The 23,176-nt window shown below is 39.6% G+C and overlaps 2 protein-coding genes across 5 annotated transcripts; both read left to right on the top strand.

Moving 5' to 3' along the window:
- The first annotated feature begins 9,289 nt into the window (after positions 1 to 9,289).
- On the top strand, positions 9,290 to 15,384 carry twf2b (twinfilin actin-binding protein 2b). Of its 4 annotated transcripts, XM_084928522.1 has the most exons (11): positions 9,290 to 9,329; positions 10,117 to 10,194; positions 10,296 to 10,474; positions 11,808 to 11,903; positions 11,981 to 12,085; positions 12,164 to 12,178; positions 12,278 to 12,319; positions 12,437 to 12,562; positions 12,746 to 12,896; positions 14,730 to 14,851; positions 14,948 to 15,384. In XM_084928522.1, the coding sequence occupies exons 1-11, from the start codon at positions 9,305 to 9,307 to the stop codon at positions 15,113 to 15,115; spliced, it is 1,107 nt and encodes a 368-aa protein (XP_084784648.1). In that variant the 5' UTR covers positions 9,290 to 9,304; the 3' UTR covers positions 15,116 to 15,384. The 4 variants fall into 4 exon arrangements, with proteins under 4 accessions (XP_084784648.1, XP_084784649.1, XP_084784651.1 ...); XM_084928523.1 differs by lacking the exon at positions 12,164 to 12,178 and having other exon boundaries at positions 9,305 to 9,329; XM_084928525.1 differs by lacking the exons at positions 12,164 to 12,178; positions 12,278 to 12,319 and having other exon boundaries at positions 9,305 to 9,329; positions 12,437 to 12,558; positions 12,748 to 12,896.
- Positions 15,385 to 20,430: 5,046 nt separating this feature from the next.
- cishb (cytokine inducible SH2-containing protein b) lies at positions 20,431 to 22,578 on the top strand. Its single transcript, XM_084928508.1, has 3 exons — positions 20,431 to 20,731; positions 21,293 to 21,449; positions 21,551 to 22,578. The coding sequence occupies exons 2-3, from the start codon at positions 21,311 to 21,313 to the stop codon at positions 22,054 to 22,056; spliced, it is 645 nt and encodes a 214-aa protein (XP_084784634.1). The 5' UTR covers positions 20,431 to 20,731; positions 21,293 to 21,310; the 3' UTR covers positions 22,057 to 22,578.
- Positions 22,579 to 23,176: the final 598 nt, after the last annotated feature.

The following is a 23,176-nucleotide window of genomic DNA, read 5'->3' as shown; positions in this document are numbered from 1 at the left end:
GATCAGCGCTCTCCTTGTTCGGCCTGTGAGTTTAGGTGGACGGCCTTGTCTTGGTAGGTTTACAGTTGTGCCATACACCTTCCATTTCTGAATGATCGCTTGAACAGTGCTCCGTGGGATGTTGAAGGCTTGGGAAATCTTTTTTTAGCCTAAGCCTGCTTTAAATTTCTCAATAACTTTATCCCTGACCTGTCTGGTGTGTTCTTTGGACTTCATGGTGTTGTTGCTCCCAATATTCTCTTAGACAACCTCTGAGGCCGTCACAGAGCAGCTGTATTTGTACTGATATTAGATTACACACAGGCACACTCTATTTAGGCAACTGACTGCACTCAGACCAAAGGGGGCTGAATAATTACGCACACCCCACTTTGCAGTTATTTATGTGTAAAAAATGTTTGGAATCATGTATGATTTCCGTTCCACTTCTCACGTGTACACCACTTTGTATTGGTCTTTCACGTGGAATTCCAATGAAATTGATTCATGTTTGTGGCTGTAATGTGACAAAATGTGGAAAAGTTCAAGGGGGCCGAATACTTTTGCAAGCCACTGTATATACAATTTGTAAGCCTGTGTATATGTTGCTCTGTGACTCTTATCTTTAATTTAGTTGTTAGTCTTTTGTTACGTGCTGTGACAGCCCAGAGGCTTGTAAAAAAAATAGGGCATATGTGAGATCTCACCAACTACACTTTTTATGGCTAACCACAGAAGACCGTTTTAGACTAGAGGACATCATAATTAAAAGATACAGAGAAAATATTATAATGTAGCTGTTACTACTTGTACTTCGCAGCTGCTGCAGTTTGTTTGCAGGGCACACTTGGCTACAGGAGGCTACATTACACCTGGTACATTATACATTTATTGTATTGTAGTTGATGATACTTAGTAGCAACACAAGTGACAAAGTAATACAGATTCCACAGCAACAGGGAAATAACAGGGGGAAGACCTGACATTTACATTCAGCAAATACAAAAGCATTTCTCTGGTTCTGGTTTCAGTTATAGGAAATCTTACTTTCAAATACAGTACAGTATGTAATATTTAATTTTGCAGTTCTCATTTCTGATTACTACATAAACTACCACAGCTGTTCCAGGTCCGAAAAACTTGTACAATCTTGTTAACAAACTACTACTATATTACTAATTGCTTTTTCCCTCACAAGCAGATAGTTTCCACATTATTATCCCCAGTTTCTGCCTGTTAAACACTTAAACAGCACAGTGTATGGCTGTGCCCCTATAAAACTACAATATATCAGCCTGTGTATATGTTGCTCTTTGACTCTTATCTTTAATAACTTTAGCAGTTAGTCTTTTTTACGTGCTGTGTGGCCCAGAGGCTTGTAAAAATAGGCAATATGCAACATACAACTACACCCCACCTCACCAACCAGCTGCAGTTTTTTGATAACCTCACAAGACCATTTTAAAGAATATGATGGTGAAAAAATACAGGAAGAATAATGTACTGTAGCTGGTTGCTACAAATACTGCACAGCTGCTACAGTTTGCTTGCAGGGCACATTTGGCTACAGGAGGCTACAGTACAGCTGGTTAGATCCAACCAAGTTTGAACTGTTAAAGACACTCATATATTACCTAATGTCAAGCATACATCAGGTAATATATGACAAAAAGTAATACAGATTCCACAGAAACAGAGGAACGACCTGACATTTACATTTACTGACTCACGTTGTAGGAAATGTTACTTTCAAATATAGCAGAGTATGTAATCTTTCATTGTGCAGCTCTGATTCCTGCTTATTACACACAAACTACCACAGTTGTTCCAGGTAATATACCTTCTTATTGAGAGCTTAGTACCACTTTAAAGCCAGTATATAAATATTCTCATGCACCTCATGCATAATTTTTTAAAACGCAAAGAAAGAGCTTCGCAGTTTGGATAAAAACACATTAAAATCAGAAATATTTCTACATGCAAACACAGAGTCAAACACGCGCTCTTTCTTTCATTCCTGCATAAACACTGATATGCACACATTTCACAGTAGGAGAACCAAAAGATTAAAGAACAGCTAACCTACAAAAATAAGTTTTCAGTAGTCGTTTAAAACAAACCACAGATTATGCTAACCTCAGCTCGTCTGCAAATAGTAGACAAACATTCTCATCTAGTCATCTTAATTTAACTCCCCATGTGGTGTGTGATATTAATAATGCACACACACAGGACCTTTCAAAAAGCTGCTATTTGTGCAGCTTTGTGACCTGTATGTGTTGATGAAGTACTGATACCTGCTGTGGTTTTCCTGTGAACAACTTGTGCACAACAATTCATGACCTTCTGCATAGTCAGGCACACAAAAAGACCCTACAAAAAAACACACATGTAAACTAAGACCTTAAATAAAGAGGGGAGTAATGGGGACACAACACTCAAGACATTTAACACAGAAACGCTGGTAACAGAGGAGAACAGGGAAACAACCTCAAGGAATCGACTAAAAGTAAACTATAAAAGTCAAATACGAATGAAAACAAACTAAGCAAAAGCCTAATATTAGACACACCCAAAATTGTGAAACTACAACAGAGCAGGTCAAAAACAGATTAACAAACAGCAACTGAAAGTCCAAACCTGACATTTATGGGTTCAAAATCCAGGATCATTCCCTAGTGAGGACCCACTCATGGCCACACTCGCTGAGGAAGCCGGCACACAAGCCCAATTTGTATACCCTTGTGATTTTCTAGGTCCTTTCTGAGCCTTGTTTCAATTATTTTGTCCTTGTTCAAATTTTCAGCTTTTGTCCCTGTGGGCTCGAGGAGCTATTCCATCAAACCTACCTGTTTAAGCACCGTGGTTGGGCTCATCTCTGATGGAGATGACACAGCGTGCACATTGGAGGTAGAGAATTTGTTGCTCAAAAATAAACTGACCCTAAAGATCCTTAAAACAAAAGAACTCAGATTTTATTTTATGCAGTGATTATTCTGTCTTAAATGAGGATACTCCGTTCCTTCCACCTAACATCTTATGAAATAATTTACAGCCTCGTTATAGTGACTCCTACAGTATTGTGACCTGTGATTTGACCACTTTGTTATTTTTGCAATGCCCAATATTTTTCAAATTGATATTTTGCATGATGACCAAAAACCATTATATTTCACCAGGATCATTCAATTTGTACCTGTGTTTTTTACCTGTGTTTGTACCTGGAAATTTATTGGACTTTTCAGAAATGAAATTTATTTTTTATTGAACTTTATGAATTGCTAAAAACTGTGGTCTGTTTTTACTGTGGTCATAAAGGGATTGACATGTAGCTGTAGCCCATCTGCTTCAAGATCCAATGTGTTGTGACTTCAGAGATGCTCTCTGCATCTCTTGATTGTAACAAGTGTTCAGATCATCTTGACCATGCTTGCATTACTTGACAGGCGTGCCTAACAAAGTGGCCAGCATGTGTATACAGACTTGAACCATTTGGTTTAAATGGAAAATGTGCAAAATGGAGACACAAACACAGTGGTCTACAGCTCCAACAACCTGGATAGTCATCTCTTGTTGCCATGCACAGCACCTCAAAAACAATTAGTGGTCTATTTTGGAAAATGAAATATGATTATAGGATTTTCTTTTTCCTAGATACCACCCGATACCTGTCGCTCACTGACAGCAAGTGTGTCCAATATTTTCCAGGTCGCGCTAAGAGGTGAGTAAAGCAAACACTCAACCTTTATCGAACATAATGGTAAACATGTAGAATGGTATTCAGTGAAACAGACACAGCTACATAGTATGTACCCTATATATAAAAAACCTTACCTACTGAATACATACATTTATTTACTGTAAGCATTTCAAGCCTAGTGGCTCCATACCAGACCAGGGTAGAATTTTCACTTTCTACTTTTCTGCATCTCTTAGTCCAAATATGCTCATAGAAATATAAAAATATATAGTCACTGGGGACTTCATTAGGAACACCTGTTGAATGGGTTTTTAATGTAAATATCTAATCAGCGAGGATACAGTTCGCACAACCACAAATGGACAACAGAAGAAAACGTGTTACTTGGTTGGACTCTCATTTTCTGTTGAACATTCAGTTCAGTTTAATTCAACTTTATTTATACAGCGCCAAATCGCAAATAAACACCAAATAGAAAATAATCACATACATATGAAAACACAGAAAGTTGTCTTTATTTATGACTCTTTTGCATATTTCTTGAAAGTTAAGAGTTTCTGTTTTGCACCATCTCTCTCTCTGTCACGGTCCTGGGTCAGTGACCCAGTGTTTTTGTATCATTATTGTACTTTGATTGTTTTATCTTTTCTAGTCTTTTGGTTTCTGTTTTCCGTGTTCCATGGTTGCTGTTCCCTCCTAGTCAAGTCCGCATCTGTTATGTTTCCTGTTTTACTTCGAAAGTCTGTGTATGTAAATGTATTGAGTTTTGCTTCCCCTGTCTCGTCTTGTCAATTACTCCCAGCTGTGTCCTCCTTCTGTGTCTCATTCCCTCGTTATCCCTCTGAGTATTTAAGCCTTGTGTTTGCCTCTGTTAGTAGCTGGTTTGTCTGCGTTATTTCCCTTCGTCAACCTGTGTACTTCCCTGCGTGGTCTCCTCGAGTCTCCCTGCATCTCCCTTTCGGGTCTGTTGTTATTAGTTGTTTCCAGTTTAGGCTTTCCTCAGGTTCTGTTTCATGCCCACTGCATTTCTGTTTATTTCACCTCCCTAATAAACTCACTCACATCTGAAAGCTGCCTGGGTTTTCTGTTTGTGTTTACCAATCCAATAGTGTTAACAAAAAGATCAGGCCTAGATGAACAGATTTATGGCGTTCTTCAACAATGATGCACCATCTGGTCACAGATGGCTGCATCACATTTAGGACACAATAATTTACCAGCAATGGATATCAATAAAAATTTTATAAATTAGATTAAACGACTAGTCTGGTACCAACTAGTGATAACAGTGATGATTCGTTGGCCAGTCGACTTGTGGCGCACATACCTACCCTGTACTATTGCACATTATCTTGGGTGGGTCTGTGTGTGTTAGTGTGTGATTATATTATTATGAACATGTTATTACCTTTAGAGTAGTCCAAGTGTAAAACATTAGCAGCCCAAACAAGAGGCAAATTAGCTGAGGTAGGTTCTTAAAAATCCCATTAAAATACCTCTATCAAAAATCATGTTAGTAGACTCTGAATCAAGGTAGAGAGGATTTTGTGAGGTGGCCAAAGTGTCATCATTTCCATTCAGTGCAGCAAACAGACCCCAGGACTCCTCAATCTCAGAAGCCTTTCAAAGACCAAACACAAGCAACATATGATCAATTATTAGACAGTTGTTCTCTTAATTGTCTTTTAGGATCATTGTCCTGCTGCGCAACTCAAGTGAGCTTCAGCTTCATGGCACAAACTGATGGCCAGACATTCTCCCTCAGGATTTTCTGGTAGAGAGCAGAATTTATGTTCGCATTCATTAAAAGTCATCCAGGTCCTGAAGCACCAAAGCAGCTCTCACCTCGAGTACCAAAGTCGTGCAAATGACTTTGGTACTGACTTTGTTTCTCAGCTGTTTCTTTAGTTTCAGGGATGATGTGTTGCTTTTTGAGATTGTTAGGCCTAATTCATTTTGTCAGACAGATTCTATTTAAGTGATTTCTTGATTCAGCAGTTCTGGCAGTAACCAGGGCTGCCTGTGGCTAGTGACATTTGAACTTGAACTTGAACTTATTATCTGCATGGATGTTTGGAGGGCCAAACTGCATTCATTGTGTCACCTTTAGCAGGAGATTAGTATTTACTGGAACAAATACTTTCACAGACCATTGTGAAGATAGATAGTTTTTAAGTGCCAAAACAAGACTAAAGATATTCATTCAGTAAAACTTTCAGTCAAACTGTGTGGCAACTATAAGCTAAGCAGTTAGCAATAGCAAGCTAACTTCAACAAATTTAAAACAATGAAATGAAACAAATTCAAACACACACTCCTTACAACTTTTTTTTTTTACCTACCTTCCTGTTTTTGTTAAAGAGAAAATGACCCTTCAAAAATTGTTAAAATCCAAGCAGTTAATGTTTTTTACTCATCTTCATCTTTTCCACGACAACACGGAACATTTGAAGTGGGCTACTGGGTAATGCCTGGGTAATGTTTAGGACAGCGGTCCCCGACCTTTTTTGCGCCACAGACCGGTTTATGTCTGACAATATTTTCAGACTATTAAAAAAAACATATGTTCTTAATTTCCAAGCAAAGTAAACTTATTAATGTAAGTCAGGAAAGCATGTGTGTGTGTAGTTGAAGGATTCCCCCATTCACAGCATTATATTTTGGGAGAATATTTAAATGAATAATACAAAGTAATATTTGCTGCATGCAGTCCAACACGAAATTTAACCCTGAAAAAATTGTATTTTGGTTATGGGATCTGTGATAGTTAAAGTTTTTTATTTATTTGAATTCAAAAGGGGAAATGTTATCAGAAAGAGTGCATAACTGACGGGTGGATGGGTCAAAGCTGTGAGCACAGTGCTAAAACTTTGTTTACTCTTTCCTGTAACTCAGTCCTCATGCTCAGTGATGTCCCCTCGCTCCTCCATAATAGTACTCGTATTTTATTGAAACTAAGCAGAACTGAACTGAAGCTTGTTTCAGTGTTTTAGTCGTATTTTTATGTATACATCTCTTCATGTCTCAGCAGAGACACAGGGACAACTCTCGACCTGACAAGAACAAATGTTTCTCATTAGACAATTTATTAGGTACACTTTGCTGGTACCAGTTTGGACCAACTTTTCCTCAGAACTGCATTCATTCTTTGTGTCATAGATTCAGGAAGGCGCTGCAAACATTCTTTATAGATTTTGTCCATATTGGTGTCACACAGGTGCTGCAGTGTATTAACTGCACATACATGAAGAGAATCTCCCATTTCAGCACATCCCAATGCTCTAATGGACTGAGATCAGGTGACTATGGAAGCCATCTGAGTATAGTGAACTCACTGTCATATTCAAGAAACCACTTTGAGGCATATTTGAGATCTATGACATGGTGCATTATTCTGCTGGAAGAAGGAGATGGGTAAACTATTGTCATAAACGGATGGACATGGTCAGCAACGATAATCACACAGGCTTTGGCATTTACACAAGGGTCAATAAGAAGCCCAAAGTGTGTCCAGAAAATATCTGCCATACCATTATATCACCTGCCTGAACCATTGACACAACGTAGCATGAATGTTACAGCAGAAATCAAACCAGACAAGACTTTTTCAAACTTCTATCGACCAATTTTGGTGAATTTGTGTGAATTGCAGCCTCAGTCCATATTCAGAGTTTTCTTTTCTTCCCAGAGTGATAGCTGGTGTGGTCTTCTGGTGCTGTAGCCCATCTGCTTCAGGGTTCAATGTGTTGTGAGTTCAGAGATGCTCTCTGCATCTCTTGGTTGTAAAAAGTTGATCCGATCATCTTGACCATCTCTAAGAGCTTGAATGCAGTCGCTGCTATTGAATTAGCTGATTAGTTATTTGCTTTAATGAGTTGTTAAACAGCCATGCCAAGTTATGATGTCTGCTCTTCTCTTTCTTACTGTCTTTGGACCAATGAAAACTCTGATATGGTTCTTTTCTCCCTTTCTAAGGAGTCCTTGGCCCCCAGTTTTTTATGAAACCAAGAAATAATCAAACCATAATTGGAAAGATATATAAACAATTCAATATACTACTACCAATAATTCTTACTTCTAGTAAGATCAAACTTTCTCTAAAGTAAAGAGTAATAATAGAAATAATAATAAGATCCCAAAACTTGCTGTTTTATAATTAAGTATTGCATTACATAAAAAATTTATTTATTTTTTTTAAATCCTTCTGTCGATGTTTATTTGATGTTCATATTGGAGATTTTAACAGTAATCATACAGCACTATAGTTATAATTTTGGATGTTATTAATCCCACACTGGGGGAACTCAGCCACATGAGGGACAGGAAGAAAAAGAGATTTAGAGACATATTTGAAAAATAAAACAAAAAAAAAAAAAGAAAAATTGTGTACAAAAAAGGCAAAATTATATAAGATATATAAATGTTATTATATACAGTAAAATACACAGAGATTTTTATGAGTACATAAAGTGCAGTGGGAGAAGAGACACAAACAGATATTTGTGTTGTTACTTTATTATTCTGTGAGAGAAATGCACTCAGCTTTTTTCTGTTTTTATAAGTGGGTCGTTTTTTTTGTGCACATTAAGTGTGTCTTTCCGAAGTCGAGGAGGGGGGGGTGGGTGCTGTGTTAAATAATGTATAGATGCTTGGGTTCTGTACTCACCACTGAGTGAATAATGGATGATCCCATCACAGGTAACCTCACAGGTACACACTTATATTTCTCTCACCCACCTCTGTGCATGTGTGTGTGTGTGTGTGTGTGTGTGTGTGTGTGTGTGTGTGTGTGTGTGTGTTACTTTGGTGAGCTTGTTAGTTCCTACATCCTTTTGTTCAGACCACTCAGGGACACTTAATGTTTGGATCTCTTCAGTTTACACCTCAGGAAACTTCTGTCTTCTCATCAGAAACCTCATATTCTCGTGTTTTAACACTTAAGGTTGCTTTATGTAGCTGCCCTATTCTCCCTGTTCACCCTTTCATTGGTTTTTGGAGCTAACCTTGCAGATCAAAGGTACAAAATATACTGTGAACACCTGAGGCCTCCACCCTCTAAATTCTTAGTCCAGGAAACAATGTTGAAGTGTTGCGGTCAGATTCTTGCTTGGTGTCACATTTCTGTGACCAGGTGGCTGGAATTTGAGATCATGCGTCTGCTGCAGCTGATCAGCCACTCTTTGATCAAGTTATCAGTTGCCATTACATGTGGCAGCATCTGAAAATGCGGCACTGACCCCCGACGTCATGTGTGGTGGGTTTCTGCAGAGCCCTCCCACAGGGTACAGTACAGGACAGTATGTGACCTGCGAGACGCTCCCCCGCCGAGACTATTAAAGTTGTGGTCATCGATACGCAAAGAGTTTTAGATCAGTGGTGAGGGTGGCATATCCCCTGACAGGCACGTTATTACTCATCAGCCACAGTTCCGCAGATTGTATTTCAAGTGTTAGGAAGCTCCTGAGTCACCCTCAAGGCGTTTATGTCACTGGTGCGCGTGGGTCCCTCCGTCTGCCATCAGCTCAGCCTACCTGCTGAGCAAGAAGAACGAGGACACACTGTGACCTGGACCTGGTCCTTGTTGGATGAGAGGAGTGTGAAGCGGTGAAAACTTACTGCCAAAAGATGTCTCACCAAACTGGAATTATTGGTAAGTTGTTTATTTTTTTTAATGTAAACTGTGCATTTAAGTTTTATCCCAGTTGTCCCTGAGCTCAGTTTGAAAAGTTTTTTTAAATGCTTTTTTATTAACAGACTCTGAGCTACACTGCTGCTTATAACACATCTTCACATCTTCTGATGTTTTTCTGCAAAAAAATTAAAGATTGTTCTCAAGTGATCGCTTAGCTTCTTTAGGCTAATTTATCCTGTGTTATTATAAAAGTATGTGCTAACATTTTTAATCTGTTCTTAGTCATTTAAAACTTCTCTTCACCTTTGTGATGTCAGTGCTAACAATGTTTAGCACATTCAGGCTCTTATAGTTGAATCTCATGCATACATTGCTTTTTATGTGTGTTATGGCTTTTGGTAATCGGAGCATGAAGGTGGGCAGGCTGACGGAAGCGAACCTCTCTCACCTTTCTCACCTGATCTTGCATCATTAATGAGAGCGCTGTGTTTGGTAACCATGGCAAGAGAGAAGGAAAGTACATAACAAACTGCCAAAGTTTGAGTTTTCTGTGATGACGCTCTGTCCTTAGGCTTTTCAAATTGGGGGATTTATCGACGATGGTCGATCACATCCTTCAGTGATTCTTGGGGGGCACATGTTTGCTCTCTGAGTCACTGCAGGTGATGGTGTGACCATCTGGCAGTGGATCAAATTTTTTCCCTGAAGTAGAGTTTCAAGTTGTTACTTGGTCAGCTCTGTCTCACTGGCTTTCAACCACCCATCCTCAGTTTTGACTTGTCTGCCTTATATCTGGTTACTTAAGCAACATCTGAGCTGAAAGATTTTTTGGCCCGAGCGAGGGGAGGTGCCATCAGAATCCTGAAGATTATTATCAGAAACGGTAAAAATGGAATATTTGTGGCATTTTACAGTATTTGATATAAGTGAGCTTTCATTAAACATCTCCAAATCTTGACTTTGTTCACTCTTTTCTCTCTGCAGAGGAATTGGTGCTACATTCATACAAAGAGCCAGCCCGGAGCTGGGACGAGGATTATGACCAGTTCCTGCTTCCTCTGCTCACGCCTCTGGAGCCTTGCTACATCCTCTACCGCCTGGACTCCAAGAACGCGCAGGGTTATGAGTGGATCTTCATCGCATGGTCACCTGACCAATCACCAGTATGTGTGCAGCACATTTAAGAAACCATCACTGTAGACTGACATAAAAGTAGGACAGTGTCCTGTGGAAGAATCAAAATAACTTCATGTTTAGTGGCAAAAATGTCTTAATATTAGTTTAAGTTGAGGCTAAAGTCAGTTTATGCTTATTGTTAGTGAACACACATTGAAAATAGATTTTTTTTTTAAATATAATTTAAGATCAGTAACATATCTGTGTTGTTGCCTTCTCCAAAAATATTAGAATCGGAGATATTATGTTTTTTAGTTTGTTTTTACATTTTGTTTTCAATTCTGTTTTATTGTAGTTAACAGCAATTTATGTCTTAAAAAGGAAAAAAAAAAACAGCTCAGAGATCATCTAAAAAGTAAGAGAAAGGCTGTCTGATTTTATTCTCTTTTTAGAGAATTTTATTCTCTTTTTAGAGAATAAAATCAAACTATTACTTTTTACTTAAAAATATATATACAAAAAATCATCTTTAGATTTTATTTACATTTACAGTTTCTGATTTAATGTGATCGTGGTTGTGAGCCAACATCTTAAACTCAAATTTAAATTGAGCACAGAAAGACTTTGTAGCAAATTCATGCAAAAACAGCCTCTGCACATGCTGAATATAACCGTTAGAAATGCCATACATATGTCAGATTTGTAGGTTATTATCCCAAAATTATTATATAATAAAAGGTTGGTACATTTTGTCTTATGGATGTGATTTTTTCCAGTGGCAGAAGCTTCCATACATAGACAGGATGTGTGCAATATTGCCCACACTATCACTTTGGAGTGCTGCAGGAAATGTTTCACTTTTATCTTAATTTTTAACATTTTTTAATTTCTAAAAATTAATCATAATAAAAATAATATGATAATAATAATAAAAAATCATGTATTATTCCTAAACAAATTACACTATAATTAGTTCAGTAAGAAAAACAGCTGAAAACAGAAAACAAATCACACATGCTAGTGCAGGACTTCTCCCCCACATTAACTCTGATCAAATCAATACAATGGAAAAGAGTTTGATCGCTCAAATTGCCCTTGCTAGTGAATAAGAAACTATTTTTTCTAACAATGTAACTAGAACTTGTTAGAAAAAAACAATTATAATATCATTTTATTATTATTATTGCGTGACAATAAAAATGACACCGTTTAGTAATAGATTTATTTTTTCTTTAATTACAAATTGTAATCAAACTCAGTTATACAGGCTGTTTTTCCCCACTCACAAATACTTTATTTTTGAAAAGAACCACTGCTACAGAAAACCAGTAAAACTGTGTGAAGGTTTTTTGTCGCTGTGTCTGTCCTGGTGTTCTCCAGGTGAGGCAGAAGATGGTGTATGCAGCGACTCGTGCCACACTGAAGAAAGAGTTTGGAGGAGGTCACATCAAAGACGAAGTATTTGGGACGGTGGAGGTCAGTATGGTCCTTCCTGCATAATAACTGAGGGCCTGCCACTCACAACCAACCCATTGGTGTCTCTGTGTTTCTAGGAAGATGTGTGTTTCCAGGGATACCTTCGCCACAGGTCCTCCTGCTCCTCCCCAGCTCCTCTCACAGCAGCTGAGCAGGAGTTACAACGAATTAAAATCACAGAGGTACAGACAGGCTGTCAAAGCTATATGACTCTTATACGTGAGTTATCTGTGCTCATCCTGTGTGTGTTTTCCTTGCAGGATAAAGTTGTGTGGGTACGTTGATTTTGTTTTCATTATGATAAAAGAATTCAAGTATGTTTATGTTAAAACTTTATTGTATAGTGATTTCAATACTGTTTCTTCTGTCTGCAGGATGAACGCAGACGAATTGGGACTCCGACAGCGAGAGCAAGGGTTTGTGAAGTCTTCGGCATAAACATAGATTGTTTTTTGATTTTGTTTTTTTGGCTGATTTAGTTGCATTTCATGTGAGGAAGAAGCAGTGCAAATATGTTTTTCCCTCCCCTGAAGGTAACAATGGAGTTTGGCTTGGACAAACGGGCACAGACTCTTCAGGGTCTTGCGTTTCCTTTACAAGAAGAGGCCAAACGAGCTCTGCAGCAACTCAAGCATAAACGCATCAACTACATCCAGCTGGTGAGCCCCCATAGAAAATATTTATAGCTCATTAAACAGTGAATATTTACATGTATACAGTAAAAAATATACAACATATATTTGATAACAACATCTAAGGGTGTGTTTTTGCCAGTGAAACTAACTGCATGTGACTTGACCCCTCAAAAGTAATTACATTTGCTTGCGTATGTTGTGTTGCAGAGGCTGGATGTAGACAGAGAGACCATCGAGCTGGTTCACACTAAACCGACAGAAATCCACGAACTTCCCTACAGGATTCCCACAGATTCACCTAGATACCACTTTTTCATCTTCAAACATTCCCATCAGGGCCAGCAGGAGGAAGCTCTGGGTCAGTAAAAACTCACTGAGTTCCCTACTCATCACGCACTGTCTGTGACTTGTAAAGCACTAATTTGGTGCTATAAAGTATCTTACAGAGTTCACACATATTGTTTTAACTATCATCACCTCCACTTTTTTCAGGATGTTAGTCTCTCCTAACTTCTTCTAATTCTTGTTGAGTGACACCATGTGGTTTGCCAACCACAAGTTAAACTGTACATAAAGACTGGCTTTAGCTATTGTGACGTCATCAATTGGTTTGGGGACCATTATTTTGAAGCTTTGAGGTCATCCAGGTGAATTTCTTTTAGCTAACACTAGCAAGTTTAGTTAGGCCTCAGTCACACAGGTCTAGAGACTGGTCAGTAACCCCACTGGCAAACTCCAGGAGGCTGGGGAAAAATGCATACTCTCCGACGGGTTGATTGCTGAGTGGCTGCTGAGTGGTTGCTGAGTGGTTGCTGAGTGGTTGCTGAGTGGTTGCTGAGTGGTTGCTGGGTAAAACTGGTCGCAAAGTGGGTGCTACACCAAAAATCTCCTTGTGATTGCTTTGGTCCCCCATAGTTTGCATGAAAGATGCCAACTCATCTACAACCACTACCTATATGCCAGATTGATTGATTGATTGATTGATTTTAAACACGAAAATAAAAATTACAAAAATAATTAACAAGTGTGCACAATACACATATAAAAAAGGGCACTGAATTGCCGCCAACAACACTGCACCACTCAGTTTATTCACTTCACAAATAAGTGTTTTTATAGATACTGACAAATCACATTTGCTGTGTAATGTGAACTCTGCAGTGTCCTCAGGTCTGTGGGGGATTTTATCATCTTTCGCCTCGTTGTTTGGTTCTGTTGTTTATGTTCTCTGCTTTCACTGGCCTGATTTCAAGTAACAGGCAGCTGTGAAGAAGCTCTGATAAAGCCAGCACCAATAAGCAGACACAAACAGTTAGAATTATGAACATTGATGACCGAGCTACAGATATAGCAGCTATTTCTGTCAGCGGCTGGGCCAAAAAGCTAAAAAGATTTGAGTGTTAACTTGGACTTGACTAGTCCAGTCTCCATAACAGCTGCAAATAAATGCCTGTTTTGTTCCAGTACACGTGTAAATGAATTACCATTGACAGTGACAGAGGAGATATAAGCTTGTGTGTCTCCTTTTCATGCGAAACCTATTTAAAAACATTGTTTGTTTTATATAATCAGCTGCCGAGCTGTTAATCTAGTTTGAACCTTTTGTACAAGTGATTTTTATACTGAACAAATGAGCTGGAATTATTCAGTTAATTACTCTGAAAAGCAGTGTGGGGTTAGCCTCATGTGTGCTTAATTATAGGATGTTCCAGTCGGATCTACAATATGTAACGTTTGCAGCTATCTAGGCCTGTGTCTCTTTTTATTTAAGACCCACTATGGTCTTGTGCATTTTCATGTCATGAGGAATGAGGAAATCAGAGTTTGCACAAGAAGTATCATTTATCAAGGATAATTTTTTTGTAACTTTTTTCTACTCTTGGACCTGTATGAAACCAACAAAAGGCTCTTGCAAACCTGTTTGCAAGAGCCAGCCAATCACAATTAAGTCAGCCTTAAAGAGACAGGAGCTTAACCTTGTTTAAGATAGTAGATATTCCACAAGTCCCAGTGTACGAACAATAAGAATGATTTTGAACTGAGAATCACACTTCTCTAGTTACTCTAGTAGAGTCCAGCAGTAAAAATATGAGCACAGTACGTCATCTATAACAGAAAGTAGTGAAGTAGCTAGTGAAGCTGATTGTGTGAGGCAGAAAATATCAACAGATCAGCTTCATCTTTGTTTCAGTGTTTATATACTCGATGCCTGGGTACACCTGTAGCATCAAGGAGCGGATGTTATACTCCAGCTGTAAGAACAGGCTACTGGACGAGGTGGAGAGAGACTACCAGCTGGAAGTCACTAAAAAGGTACAGCTCCCCCACAGAGACGGTGACAAATAATCTGTAGTACCACTGTCACTGTGTACACTGTCTAATGACTGTCTACTCTCCGTACCTGCTTAGATGGAGATAGACAGTGGTGATGGTCTGACAGAAGACTTCCTGTATGAGGAGGTGCACCCCATGGAGCACACTTTAAAGCAGGCATTTGTCAAGCCCCGTGGCCCGGGAGGGAAAAGGGGCAACAAACGCCTCATCAAGGGTGCTGGAGAAAACGGGGAAGAAAATTAGACATTACACACATTTGCATAACACAAGCACACAACACGATATCTAAGAATTGACTTGTTATTTGATTTGAATTTATTCATGTCTAGTTTCTTAATCGAATCATTTTTTAAAGGGGATGCATCATCATCATGAAACTGTAAATTCTTGTTAAAAGTCATTTTAAATCATGCAGCAGACATTATAAAACTTACATTCCATAGGTTTTCACTGTGCAGCCTCATCTCTGTGTAAAGCTCTAAAAATAGACAATAGCAACATACAATAACATGTAAAAGTCTTGGGCCACACGTCGTTTCTTTAGATTTTGGTTGGAAGGAGTCAGGCTTTCTGCAGGTCTTTTATAGTTTTTTTTCTCTCAACACTGAATGCTTTTTTTAGTTATTTTGCGTCCAGTCCTTGACCATTTTCAGGAGATTTTTTTTAACTTATTTGTTAAGACTCTTAACACTGACCTATGAATCATTTGAATCATTCAAATATATAATTAAAAAAACTTAAGGAGTAAAACAGTTTTGTTTTACAACAACAAAGAACTGATTTCTTTAGTTCAAATCTATGAAAGACGTCAGCTCAAATAGCTTTTAGCCAAAATCTTGGCTTATCTCAACATGGTGTGCAGTGTGTCTGTAAAAACGCTGATAAAGCGGAACAAGTGGAGGATGAATGTGGCTTAAAAACTTCTTTAAAACTATCAACAGCAGATGAACAGTCTCTGAAATTCATGTCCTGAAGAAGTGGGAAAAAATCCAACAAAGACCTGAAACATGACCTGAGAAATGCATCTGGCCCTTCAGCTAGCCCTTCTACTGTTCACTAAAACCTCATCACAAATGCTCTCAGTGGAGGGACGGGCATCAAGAAAGGATTCTTAAGGAAGGGACACAGGGAGAAAAGGCTGACATATGCCACATTACACAAGAACTGGACAAAAATCAGTGACAACAGGTCTAATGGAGTGATGAATGTAAGTGTAATATTTTGTTCAAATCATTGATACGTAGTAATGAATAGCATTATGTTTATTGTTATTGGACATGCATAATGAAATTGGATGCAACAGATGTAGAGAGGAGGTCGGGAGAGAAGTACAACAGCTAAGGGTCTACAGCCATCTGTAAAACATGGTGGAGGCTCTGTCATGGTTCAGGGGTGTATTTCAGCCAATGGTGTTGTAGATCTTGTCAAAATGAATCCCAGAAACACCAGAGATGCAGTAAAAGCATACCTCAATAGACAAACACAGTGTATCACTGCCAGTCATGGATTGGCCTCTCCAGAGCCCAGACCTGATAATTATTAAAGCAGTGTGTGATAATGTTGATAGAGAACAGAACAAAAGGCAGCCAACAAAGAAAAAAGCTGAATGTCCTCCAGAACTATTTCTGAATACTACTTAAAGAAAATACAGAAAAGAAAATACTAGAGTTTAGACTGTGCTGAAGAATTTGGAAGTTGGTCACATAAATTATTGACTTTCAAGCTCATTATAATCATACAGACATTGTTTTTACCTTATATACCGGGGCGATCGTGGCTCAAGAGTTGGGAGTTCGCCTTGTAATCGGAAGGTGGCGGGTTCGAGCCCCGGCTTGGACAGTCTCGGTTGTTGTTGTGTCCGTGTCGTTGCCTACTGGTGGTGGTCAGAAGGCCCGGTGGCGCCAGTGTCCGGCCTCGCCTTGCCAGCACCAGTGTGTGAATGGGTGGATGACTGGTTGTGTAAAGTGCTTTGGGGTCCTTAGGGACTAGTAAAGCGCTATACACATACAGGCCATTTACCATTTATATACCCCATTTCCATGTATGATTGCACGTTTCAAATTTAGATACACCAATTTCCAAGCAAAATATAAAGAAAAGAGGGATGGCTCGAGATTTTTACATAGTACTGTAACTGTTGGGGTTAGCCTCTCTGACATTGGTCATTTGACTTCAAAGTCTCAGCTGCTGCCGTCTTGTTTTGTAGAGTTTTAAAAAAATCTAGATGTGTCAGTCTGAGAGGATATTCCACACTCATCTGATCGACTAACTTGTCGATCACAGGGTAACTACTCCCTACAGCATACTCTGCTTTATCGACTGTTTTACTCTGCATGTGACTATGAGCAACGTGTAGTTTCAAAGCTTACTGGAAACTAGCAATCAAGATCAAAATCTCATCAGTGGCTGCAGATCAAGAGAGCAGTGAGGTCATTTTCTCATGCGGCTCTCTGCCGCCCCCTGCTGACCATTAGAAACTGCAGACTATAATGAGCTGCCAGTTAAACCATATCTGTGTTGTTGCATACAGTATGAACTGGACTGCTCTGCTGGTCTCCAGAATAAAGCTTGGGGGGGGGTTAAGGGTTAAAATTTTCTTTTACTCTCCACTCTTCTCCTGCCTTTTTCTTTCCATCTTTTTTGATCGCCTGACTAATAATTAGTTCAGCTCATCAAGATCTGTGGAGGAAGTTACATGAATTTCTTTGCTTCAGGGTGGAGTATCCTTTACAGCAGCGGTCCCCAACCTTTTTTGCGCCACGGACCGGTTTATGCCCGACAATATTTTCACGGACCGGCCTTTAAGGTGTCGCGGATAAATACAACAAAATAAAACTAGTACCGGTACCAAAAAAAGAAGATTTATTCATAACACACGTGAAAAGACCAAGGAAAACCGAGTTAACGATAAAAACGATAACAAAATAACGCTGAAAACCGATAAAAACCCTGAAAACCATACATTTCACACCTGAGCCTCAACTCTGGCAGCCCGGTACCAAACGACTCACGGACCGGTACCGGTCCGAGGCCCGGGGGTTGGGGACCGCTGCTTTACAGTACACTACCCAGGCATGCACTGTGCCCACAGACCACGCTTTAGCAGACACAAACTCATCCACATTATTTACAGTTGCCTTTATCAGTGACCTGATTGAGCTCTGACTAGGATCAGATGAGGGCTGTTCTTTTACAATGATTCTACAATAAAATGTTTTCTGTATTTTCTAGTGTGTGTATCCTCATTTCTTTCCCTCTAATTGTGCACATGTGTTGGTGATAAAAGTCATGCAGGAAAGCAGCAGCAGGGGTCACAGTTCAGCAGCAGAGGTCAGCTGGTTGTATGTGTATGTGTGCAGCATGTGTGTGTGGGTGTGTGCGTGTGTTGGTGTTTTCCGGGAATGCGCTCTACTCGGAAGCCTTCAGCTGTGCGTTCTGCTGCTTTTGTATCTCATGGGAAACTGAGTTGATTTGAGCTTGTTTTCTTGGAAAACTGGTTCAGAGCTGAATAGCAGCTTTCATGAGGTCATTATCTCTGCACATGGAAACTGTGGGGTACATTAGGATGAACCTGTTTGAAGACATACTAATTTTAAGCACATTAGCTCATCTGCAAGAGGGAAGGCGCCACACCTAATTTTCTTCATGATAACATAACACATTTAGTACAGAAATAAAGAGCTGAAGAATTAAATATTAACATGCTGCAATGTTTGGACATAATCTTCACCGAGTGTCATACAATAAAATAATAATTACAGTCTGCACACTTAAAGTTGGTATTGCGTAATATCACAGTCTTGCGCAGAATAATTGTAAATAAACAATATTTCCTTCGCGCATGACAGCAGCACTTATCGACAGCAGCACTTATCAACAGCAGCATGGTAAGCTGAACATAACCGGAAGCTTTCAAAATAAGAGGTTGACTTTGTCAATACACGCTTTAATGCAGCCAGTGTAGGGTACCAGTGACAGTGTTGGAAAGGTTACTTTTAAAATGTATTCCACTACAGATTACAGAATACATGCCCCAAAATGTATTTTGTAACGTATTCCGTTACGTTACTCAATGAGAGTAACGTATTCTGAATACTTTGGATTACTTAATATATTATCATGCTTTTTACAACTACATGAATGTACTATTGCTGTGTGATTTATTACTATTACTGGAGGTCCGCGGCTCCTAACCATAGTGAAGGGACCTCTGACTAATACGTCGGTTCCGTGTTGGGCTCATAGACGAAAAATAGCTTTACTTTGTTATCTGGGTCAACTTTGCTTAAGAGAGACAGAGAGAGGCGTTGAAAGGCTGCTCCAACGGAACTTATTGTTTCGGAGGAAAACACGAACACAGTGTACAGTCGAGTCTTAATAGCTTACTTAGAACTGGGCTTGTCAGGCACTCTTCTTGGCTGCAGTGGTTATTATTATATTTACATGCTTCCAGCTCCCGTTTCTGCTGAATGACAACTGTTACTTTTCCACTCTCCTTTTTCTCCCTCCTCGTGCTCACAGACACATAACGGGTATGGCAGTCCATTCTCCCTGCAGCACGGACTACACTGCCCATGAGGCACTCTGCCTATTAGCTTAGCACAACAACAACAACAACAAAAAGGCGCTCTCTCACCCAGGAAACACACAGTCGCAGAGAGAGCGTCACCCTGTAACCATGGCCTCCATAACGCTGCCGCAGAACATAGCTGTCAAACAAAACCCAAACAGTCCTGACCCGCGACAATATGAAACAGGAAAATACCGCTGTGTAATCCATTTATTTCAACATAGTATTCTAAATACCACATTTTTAAACGGTAACTGTAACGGAATACAGTTACTCATATTTTGTATTTTAAACACATTACTCCCCAACACTGACCAGTGATCTGTTGTAATAAAGGCTACCTTTAAAATAATTTTGTTACTATGTATTATATGATAACTTCCACAGACTTTGTTTATTTCTCAACATTTTTATTATTTACAAAAAAATATTATTTATAATATTATAGGGTATAATCAAATTTATCAATTTTCCATTTAAAATCTACAACTTTATTTATAGTTATTATTATCATGGTACATGTGGTGTTATCTTCTCAGCATTTTGAGTTAGAAGTCTCAGACCAACCCTAACCCTTATGTAACTTGAAATTTAGAAATTCTAAGTCCATTTTGACTTACGGGCACAAAAGACAGATATACAAACAAATATGTGTTTTTCTAAACAAAGAAAAGAAAACGTCAGTGGCGGAAGCAAACTTCTATGGCTGTTATTTCTTAGCTTTTTTTTTTTTTTTTAATTGCACCTGCAGTGTTAAAAGATTAAAACTAACTAATTATAACATTAAAAAAAAGAATCAAAACGAAAACTAAATCCTGCAAACGTGACAGCAAACAATGAGGCCATTTAACAGCGCCCAGCTCGTTGCGGTTCCGATGCAATTCATCCCGTTTAGTTAAGAGTTGAGCGGGTCTTTTACATCTTATTTTGAAAGGTTTGGCGGAAGTTGTGCTTATTGACGGACCCGACGCGGAGGTTGCCAGCAGCCGGCGGCTCTTGCGTCCCTGCGGGCGTTGAAACACAAAACCTTTCTTGGAAACAGATTCCGGGAACCTCGGTGAGTCCGGCTGAACCAAGCTGCTGTCTCCTCTGCGCCTCACTCAGTGAGGGGAGCGCTTCAGTCGCACATCCAGCGCTCAGCACGCTTATATATATTTGAATCATTTTGAAGGACTGAACCGAAAACTTTGGAGGACCGTTTATTATTATTTTATAAATAATATTATAAATATTCACTGCAGGGCTCTTTTTACACTGGTTTCAATCCTTATGGTTTTTCCTGATTTGAGGTAAGAACATTTCTAATATGATTTGGGTAATTATGGGTATTTTATTGCAGTATGCATGATTCTCATGGCACTCTTTGTTACAAAGTAAGGTACAAAATAAGGTGAAGAGACGAGTTATTATGAACTGGTGCAGTATAAATAAAGCTGGATTCAGCGTAACTGAATTGGCACATTTACTTGAGTTGTGCGTGTGTGTGTTTGTGTGTGTGTGTGTGTGTGTGTGTGTAAATATAGATGGGTGTCTTTTTAAAGGTGCTCTTTAACCCTGTGGTGAGGGGACCCTGTTTGTAACCTTAGCGGCAGGCTTCACTGTAAATAAGCACAAAGTTTTTCTGACTGATCACTTTTCCCGTTGTCCTGATGGGAATGGTCACTTTCATGATTATAATGCTTCCATCAGTAGGGTGGTGGAGTGTCGACAGATCTCCAACCAGCTAACACTACAGGGAGATTTGGGACAAACATATTTGACATAAGCAACTCAATTTGCATTAATTAAGGGAATATAGTTCAGATGATCTGTTAGTTAACTTTCCTACATGGTCATCATCGTCTCCACAGGTGTGCTGTCAGTCAGCAATGGTTGTACAGGCGGTGACCATTTTCCATCATGAGGAACAAAGAAAGTCATCCTGCTCGGATCCTGCCCCTTCATCCTGGGACCCAGCAGATGACCTCCGCTGCATCACCACCACCTTCCAGTATCTGCAGACTTCTGGTATGCCAGCCACATTTAAACACTTCTAGTGTCAGTGTCCATGTGGCTATTAAAAAAAAACAAAGCAAAAACACTAATAACTGAACTGTCTTTTTCCCCAGGTTGGTACTGGGGTCCCATCTCAGCAAGTAAAGCTCGGGAAGCTCTCCTCACAAAGTCTGAAGGCACATTCCTGGTGCGGGACAGCAGCCATCCACAGTACATGCTGGCTCTGTCAGTGAAGACTCGCTGTGGACCTACCAGCGTGCGTATAGAGTACAGCAAGGGCTGTTTCTGGCTGGACTCTGTCTCCCCTGGCCTGCCTCAGCTGCAGTCCTTCCCAGATGTTCTCAGCCTTATACAGCACTACACCAGCTCAGGCCACGCAGCACAGGACCAGACATCTAGTGACATTCACCCCCAAATGGAACCTGACCCTTCCCAGCACGCAGCTAAAGACAGAGGAGTACCCCTGAAGCTGAAGCACCCGCTTCACAAACTGGAGGTTTTCCCTTCTTTGCAGCACCTGACACGCCTCACCATCAACAGGCACACTAACTGCCCCAACCAGCTGCCCCTCCCAAAGCCTCTGCTCTTCTACTTGCAGGACTATCCTTTCTCTATATAATACCTGCCCCTCAGCGACAGGACAGTCAGACTGGAATATGGTCACGTCGTTGAGCGGATACTGTGAATCGGGGACTCTTTGATATATTTATGTATAATAAACCACTCTTGACCTCACTGCTCATGAATGAGCTTATTCTTACTGCACTGCTGCTGGTATTCTTCAATAAATATTCAATTATTTTGACATGCTGACCCCAGCTACTGTGAAATGTGCAATGCCAATATGTGAGTTGTTTTCTTTCCTTCTTTTTTTGATAATGTGGCCCAGTGAGAAGAAAGCAGCTCCTAAACCAGCTGTATCGAGTGTTCTTCAATAAGGCAGCCTCCACTTATAAATAATAAATCAGTGAAGAAAACATCTACTCTGTGCTTTGTTGCTCTAGCAGAGATGACAGTAATAATTTGGGGTTTCGTAACTTAAAAACAGTTTTTCTCCGTGCCAGAGCCCAGTGGAAGAGATTAAAACTCCAAAATATACACAAACAGATGTGTAAACTGCAAAACGAGACAAAACAACATGTGAGACAAATAAAGGAACCATGCAGAGTCTGTACCCAGAGTTCTGCTGTCAATTCAGTGTTTGCATATAATGTGATGTGGACTTCTTTAGTGTTCACAATCCTGACAGAAATCTGATATCTTTCATTTCCAGAAAGGAAACATAAACAAATCAAATGCTCTTCAACGAATGCAAAAGCCAACAAAGAGGGCTTGTTTGTAGCTTGTAGAACAGGATTATAAATACCATTTCTGAGAATTAAATCTCGGAAATGTTTGTTTTTCCAGCTGTTGTGTGTGTGTGTGTCTTTCCCTCCCTCCCCTCTTCTGAATTACTGGTCACTTGAGCACACAGATAAATGTGAGGTATTACTGTTTTCATGGAAGCGCATCTGAGCTCGTTTCCACGAGTTGGAACTGAGCAGCGCAGAAAAAGCCTCTTATCAGGATTAGAGTAAGCGCTGCGGTTATTAATACACTGCTGCACTGCCAGCTCATGCTCTGTTTGTGTGCCTTTCAGCTCCAACCTGCCGCCGAAAGGCTTAAATCATTTCTCAGGCCACAGTTAAATGATCGGGATAAGCAGAACAAAATCTCTATCGAGATCACATTGATATTTA

The sequence above is a fragment of the Perissodus microlepis genome, chromosome 5 (assembly GCF_051167445.1).
Source record: "Perissodus microlepis isolate ML-2025 ecotype Zambia chromosome 5, ASM5116744v1, whole genome shotgun sequence".
Classification (NCBI taxonomy): Eukaryota; Metazoa; Chordata; class Actinopteri; order Cichliformes; family Cichlidae; genus Perissodus; species Perissodus microlepis.
This window is presented reverse-complemented; position numbering and strand designations above follow the sequence as displayed.

Bases quoted from the DNA above. Each gene is read 5' to 3' on its own strand.
- cishb (XM_084928508.1), top strand. From the start codon at position 21,311: ATGGTTGTACAGGCGGTGACCATTTTCCATCATGAGGAACAAAGAAAG. The intron at 21,450-21,550 runs GTATGCCAGCCA...CTTTTTCCCCAG, and splicing joins CCAGTATCTGCAGACTTCTG to GTTGGTACTGGGGTCCCATC.
- twf2b (XM_084928522.1), top strand. From the start codon at position 9,305: ATGTCTCACCAAACTGGAATTATTG. The intron at 9,330-10,116 runs GTAAGTTGTTTA...TGGTTACTTAAG, and splicing joins TCACCAAACTGGAATTATTG to CAACATCTGAGCTGAAAGAT. The intron at 12,563-12,745 runs GTGAGCCCCCAT...GTTGTGTTGCAG, and splicing joins GCATCAACTACATCCAGCTG to AGGCTGGATGTAGACAGAGA.